The sequence below is a fragment of the Gekko japonicus genome, unplaced genomic scaffold (genome assembly GCF_001447785.1).
Source record: "Gekko japonicus isolate JY-2015 unplaced genomic scaffold, Gekko_japonicus_V1.1 scaffold4030, whole genome shotgun sequence".
NCBI classification, from domain to species: domain Eukaryota; kingdom Metazoa; phylum Chordata; class Lepidosauria; order Squamata; family Gekkonidae; genus Gekko; species Gekko japonicus.
The window spans coordinates 45,729-52,376 of NW_015164320.1; the positions used below are offsets into that span (position 1 = coordinate 45,729).

The 6,648-nt window shown below is 48.3% G+C and overlaps 1 protein-coding gene across 1 annotated transcript in view; it reads left to right on the top strand.

The window, feature by feature from the left end:
* Positions 1-6,648, top strand: part of LOC107108408 (ATP-binding cassette sub-family C member 9-like) — a gene marked incomplete at its 5' end in the record, with an annotated part of 66,928 nt that overhangs the window by 42,960 nt on the left and 17,320 nt on the right. The window contains 3 exons of the mRNA XM_015408838.1: positions 1,054-1,174; positions 2,580-2,710; positions 5,777-5,855. Coding sequence (XP_015264324.1) covers positions 1,054-1,174; positions 2,580-2,710; positions 5,777-5,855 — 331 coding nt within the window. The remainder of the gene's footprint in view (positions 1-1,053; positions 1,175-2,579; positions 2,711-5,776; positions 5,856-6,648) is intronic.

A 6,648-nucleotide genomic window follows, 5' to 3' on the forward strand; every position in this document is an offset into this window, starting at 1 on the left:
TCAGGGTTGATTTCTTTTAGGATTGACTGATTTGATCTTCTTGTAGTCCAAGAGACTCTCAAGAGTCTTCTCCAGCACCATAGTTCAAAAGAACCTATTCTTTGGCGCTCGGCCTTCCTTACAGTCCAACTCTCACAGCCATACATGACTACTGGGAATACCATCGCTTTGACCATGTGGACTTTTGTTGGCAGGGTGATGTCTCTACTTTTTATCATGCTGTTTAGGTTCAGTATTAGGCACCACAATTTAAGAAGGATAGAGACAAGCTGGAATGTGTTCAGAGGAGGGCAACGAAGAGGGTGAGGGGTCTGGAGACCAAGTCCTGTGAGGAAAGGTTGAAGGAGCTGGGTATGTTTAGCCTGGAGAGGAGACAACTGAGAGGTGATAGGATAACCATCTTCAAGTACTTGAAGGACTGTCATATATGGGATGGTGTGGGGTTGTTTTCTGTTGCCGCAGAAGGTCGGACGAGAACCAACGGGTTGAAATGAAATCAGAACATTTTTGGCTAAACATTAGAAAGAACTTCCTGACATAGCAATTCCTCAGTGGAACAGGTTTCCTCGGGAGGTGGTGGGCTCTCCTTCTTTGGAGGTTTTTAAGCAGAGGCTAAATGGCCATCTGATAACAATGCGGATTTTATGAATTTAGGCAGATCATGAGAGGGAGGGCAGGAAGGCTTGCCTCAGTGCTTGGTTCCTGTGGCCCTTTCTTACATGCCCAGGGAAATGCTGGTCGCCACTTTGGAGTCAGGGAGCAACTTTTCTCCAGGCCAGTTTGGCTGGGGATCCTGGAAGTTTTTTGTCATCTTCTGGGCATGGAACAGGGGTCACATGGGGTGTGTGTGGGGGGAGGTATTTGCGAATTTCCTGCCTTGTGCAGAAGGTTGGACTAGATGACCCTGGAGGTCTCTTCCAACTCTATGATTCTGTCTGTGAACGCAGGTGGCCCTTGATTCTCTCATGTAAATGTGTTTCTCTTCTGTCCCGTCCCGTTGCAAGGAGGACGAGATAGTTTACATCCTATCCTTATTCTCCTGTTGTGTTTCAGATCACAAACTATTTAAACTGGGTGGTGAGAAACCTGGCGGACCTGGAAGTACAAATGGGCGCAGTGAAGAAAGTGAACAGTTTTCTCAACATGGAGTCGGAGAACTACGAAGGCACCATGGGTAGGACTTCTAAGGGCACACACAAATTTGAAATATTTCTTGTCCTGCCATTTCATCTCCCAGGAGAAGGTCATGTTGACTAAAGCAGGGGTGCCCAACTTTTTTAATCCCGCGGGCGCCTTTGGAGTTCTGACACAGCATGGTGGGCGGATCCACAAAATGGCTTCCGTAAAATGGTTGCTGCAGGATCACAAAATGGCTTCCATAAAATGGTTGCTGCAGGAGGCGGAGATGGAGGCGGATACAGAACAGTTGCCCCAGCTTACCTTCTGTCACAAACGGAAGATTCTTGTGCTGTGGTGGCATCTGCTGCCAAAACATTTTTAAATATCTGCACAGCCAAGCAGATTTTCAGTGACCAATCAGAACCCTAGCTGGGCAAAAACTCTACCTGGCCACTCCCACTTTCTTAAAAACACTTGGCGGGCACCAGACCATAGTCCCAGTGGCACTTCCTTGGGGACCCCTGGACTAAGGCCTAGCGCAAAGAAAACAGCACAGATTGTCTCGGGACTGAAAGCTTTCCTGTGTTTTTTAAAATAAGTCTCCCTACACTTAGAAAACTGAAAGCAGAATTCAAGCCTCGTCTGATGTGCACATTTTGAGGGTTCAGATAATTATTTTCTTGGAGGAATATTAAAAATTGCAGGACTTTCGCCCTCTGAAGTGTGATGAGTCAGGAAAGGACAGGTCCTTTTTTGTTGTAGCCCCTTGTCTATGAATGCCCCCCCTCATTATTCTCCGCCTGGGGCCAGCCTCTTAATTTTCCAGTGACAGGCCAACATTTTGCTCTTGTCCAGGGCTTTACATCATTCCCTTGTTCAGACTTTAATTACTGACCTTTTTCATTTATGGTGACTTCCTTTTTGTTGTTTTTGTGCCTTTATGGTGATTTTGTTTTTGTCTTTTTAATGCATTTTTTGTGCTGATCTACTATCAGCGCATGAAACTGAAAGTTGGGCAGCAGAATTCAAGCCTCGTCTGATGTGCACATTTTGAGGGTTCAGATAATTATTTTCTTGGAGGAATATTAAAAATTGCAGGACTTTCGCCATCTGAAGTGTGATGAGTGGTCAGGAAAGGACAGATCCTTTTTTGTTGTGGCCCCTTGTCTATGAATGCCCCCCTCATTATTCTCCACCTGGGGCCAGCCTCTCAATTTTCCAGTGACAGGCCAAAATTTTGCTCTTGTCCGGGGCTTTACATCATCCCCTTGATCAGACTTTAATTACTGGCCATTTTCATTTATGGTGACTTCATTTTTGTTGTTTTTGTGCCTTTATGGTGATTTTGGTTTTGTCTTTTTTAATGCATTTTTTGTGCTAATCTACTATCAGCGCATGATAACTGGTACTGTGGACACAACTTGCAGGTGTTCATGTCTACCTCCTTTGCCATATTTCAGATGTTTCTCAAGTCCCCAAAGACTGGCCACAAGAAGGGGAAATCAAGATTGACAATCTGTGTGTCCGCTACGAAAACAACCTCAAGCCCGTTCTCAAGCATGTCAAGGCTTACATCAAACCTGGACAGAAGGTTTCATACCAGCTTTCATTTACTTCCTCTTGTCAAGTTCCCCACCAGGGGGAAAGCGAAGGAGATCTATTACAATTATTTAGAACCCTTGTAGTTTGCCTTTAGGAACTGCGGTGGCTCAAGTGGTTAAGACGCTGAACTGCAGGCTGTGGAAGGTCAGTAGTTCAGCAGTTCGAGACCTGGGTGCCGCATGATGGAGTGAGCTCCCATCTCTAGTTCCAGCTCCTGCCAACCTAGCAGTTCGAAAGCAAGAAATTGCAAGTAGATAAATAGGTACCACTTCGGTGGGAAGGTAACAGCGTTCCGTGCGCGTTGGTGTTTAGTCATGCCAGCCACATGACCACGGAAAAGTCTTCGGACAGCGCTGGCTCTTTGGCTTTGAAACGGAGATGAGCACCGCAACCCTAGAGTCAGATTCAACTGGCTTTCGAACAAGGGAACCTTTACCTTTACTAGTTTGCCTTTGCATAAACACTTACCACCAAAATGGCTTAAAACAATAACACAGGTAGACCAACATATAGTTAGGCATGCTAAGGACTTCATGGTGAACATGTGAGCCAAGGGACCATATTTTGTTTAAACACCCTCAGTTACATGCAAGGTAAGATGCTGATCAGTTCACTTTGATAGTCCATGGTGAAGGGTTAGGGTTAGACACTAACCGTGACCCTAACCCTAGTAACCATTGATAGACTTATCCTCTCTGAATCTCTCTCATCCCCTTTGAATGCTGTTTATTCCTACAACCATCTGGTACTCTCTGTGTAAAGTAGTATTTCCTTTTGTCCATCCTGAACCTACTGCCCATCAGCCTCATTGGATGCCCTCGAGTTTGGGAGAGGGAGGAAAAGATCTCTTTGTCAACTCTCTCTCCACCCCATAAATAACTTTATAAATCTCTATCATATCCCTCCCTATCAAATCTATCAAACCTCTATCAAATCAGATTATCTCATTTACTGGACAACAGGCAGAGGACCAGGTCACTTGAGTCATTAAGTTGACCAAAAGAGCATGGAATAGCTTGCAGTTCATCCCTTCTTTCTGCCAGTGCAATTGGAGGAGAAGGTGATGTGAATGACCTCTGCCTGAGTCCTTGGTGAGCCTCGGCCAATCAAAGTAGGCAATGCTGAACACGATAGACCAATGGTCTGATACAGGGGTCGTTTCGTAGAAAAAGAGCTAGGGAACTCATTAGCATAACTCATTAGCATATGCCACACACCCTGACATCACCGGAAGTGTGTCATAAGGCCACACACCCCGCCCCCAACGGTCCTGGCTGCTGCCACCGGCCTTGCAGCTCCACTGCCGAGCCCCATGAGGGGCCCGGCGGTGGACCTGCAAGGCCGGCGGGAGTGCAAGGAAGCCCCGCGAAGGCCCTCCCTGGCCCCAGGCAGGCAGGGGTGGGGAGAGGCAGGGAGGAAGCAACTTACCCTCCCTCTTCTCCTGCCTCCTCCTGGCTGAATGAGGGCCGGAAGCGGGGCGGCCGGAAGCGGGGGGCGGGGCTTCGTCATGTGGGGGCGGGGCTTCGTACCTCACCCGGGGGAACTGCGATCCCCCGCGTTCCCCCCCGAAATGACCTCTGGTCTGATATATTATAAGATAGTCCCATAGAACAGGGAGAGGCCATGGCTCAGTGGAAGAGCACTGGCCTTGCATACAGAGGGTCCCAGGTACAATTCTTTGACATCTTCTGTCGAAAGATCAGGTAACAGGTGATGGGAAAGACCTCTGCCTGAGCCCCTGGAGAGTCACTGACACTCAGAGTACTGACTTTGATAGACCAATAATCTGACTTAGTATTAGGCAGTTTCCTTTCCTTCCCTTAGAAGCTCATTGATCCACAGATCTTGAGCAGCAGAAAATAATTGCTTCTCCTCCTTCTCCTTCTTCTCCTCCTCCTTCTCCTCTTTCTCCTTCTCCTCCTCCGTCTGCTTCTTCTCCTTCTCTTCTCTTCCTCCTTCCTCTTCCTCCTTCTCCTCCTTCTCCTCCTCTTTCTCCTCCTTCTCCTCCTCCTTCTCTTCTCCTCCTCCTTCTCCTTCTTCTTCGCCTCCTTCTGCTTCTCCTCCTCCTCCTCCTCCTGCTAAAAGGACTGAGAGTAAATTTAGATGCTAAACTTAGGATCCATATCACTGAGCAAAAGAGCCAGGGTCTCCAGAGTGTAGGGGGACAGCTGGTTGATTAAAGGCCTAAGGTAGTGATTCCTTGTATTCTCAAAGAGCCTACATTCAAGCAGGCCATGCAAGGACACATCTATCCTATTAAGGTCAGAAGAGGGCTTATTCAAAAATCTCCTCTGTAAAACCATTGTAGGTATAATATTCAGTCTTGCAAACAAAAAAGCTCTACAGTAATGTGGGGTGGTAAAGTAGTACAGATGGGGGGGGAGGTAAAGATCTTGGGAAAGAAGGAACAAAAGACAGGGGTGAGCAAAGTCTGCGAGCTCTCAGGATCAGACTACTATAGAAGATTTCTAGGACACACTTTTTGATCAGAGGAAATGCTTTGGATTTACCCATCTCAAAAATACCATTAATTGACATTCCAGCTATCATCAGTTTCTCATCCACGGCTTTCATCCAAGTTGATTTGTGGGTATCTCGATTTAGAGCTGCCAATGAACCATCTTCAGCACAAAACACTACTACCTACGGAAAATCTGCGGCACGGGCGGCCGTGTGATCACCGATGCGCCCGTCTCCCGCAGCATGCGAGGCCCCCTGCCAAACTGCGCAGGCGCACACATGCACAGCTGACTCGCCTTGCTCTCCTGTCCGTGGCTTTCCCCTCGCATCTGATCACGCTGGGGAGCATATGCGCAGCGGCTCGGGGGATCTGTCTGATCCCACTACCGCGCTTCTCTTTTGCTGCCGCTCCAAAAAGCCGCACTTCCGCCCCGGCTTTTCCTGCGGTGCAACCGGGGCCTTCATTAGGCCGCTTTAGGTGTTCACATGAGGTATCTCTTCATCTCCAGTCGACTATTCTGAATTCTGAAATCTCCCCTTTGGGTTCCCCCAAAACCAAAAGCTGGAATAAGCTAGAATGACGTTTCTCTCGCAGGTTGGCATCTGTGGTCGCACCGGAAGTGGGAAGTCATCCTTGTCCTTGGCTTTCTTCAGGATGGTGGACATATTTGATGGTAAGGAATGGCAAACAGTTACTGCTTGTGGTGGCCCCGCGGAACCCGAGACCCACCAATCCAAATTCAGTCTTCAAAGGTTTGATAACCCTCTTCTTTTTTTCTGCCAAAGTCTGACTTTAGAAGTGCTAAGTGTTGGCACTTACTGGTTGGGATACTACCAAATGTTCAACCTCCCACCATCATCTGAGAGGGAAGGCAGCATGGTATAGCCCAATTTCATCAGATCATGGGAGCTAAGCAGGATTGATACTTGTATGGCAGACCACCAAGGAAGGCTCTGCAGAAGAACGCAATGGCAAACCACCTCTGCTTCTCACTTGCCTTGAAAGCCCCTTGCTGGGGTCACCGTAAGGCTTGGATGAGAGACCACCAAGGAAGGCTCTGCAGAAGAACGCAATGGCAAACCACCTCTGCTTCTCACTTGCCTTGGAAGCCCCATCCTGGAGTCACCATAAGGCTTGAGTGAGAGACCACCAAGGAAGGCTCTGCAGAGGAAGGCCATGGCAAACCTCCTCTGCTTCTCACTTGCCTTGAAAGCCCCTTGCTGGGGTCACCATAAGGCTTGGATGAGAGACCACCAAGGAAGGCTCTGCAGAGGACGGCAATGGCAATCCACCTCTGCTTCTCACTTGCCTTGGAAGCCCCATCCTGGAGTCACCATAAGGCTTGAGTGAGAGACCACCAAGGAAGGCTCTGCAGAGGAAGGCCATGGCAAACCTCCTCTGCTTCTCACTTGCCTTGAAAGCCCCTTGCTGGGGTCACCGTAAGGCTTGGATGAGAGACCACCAAG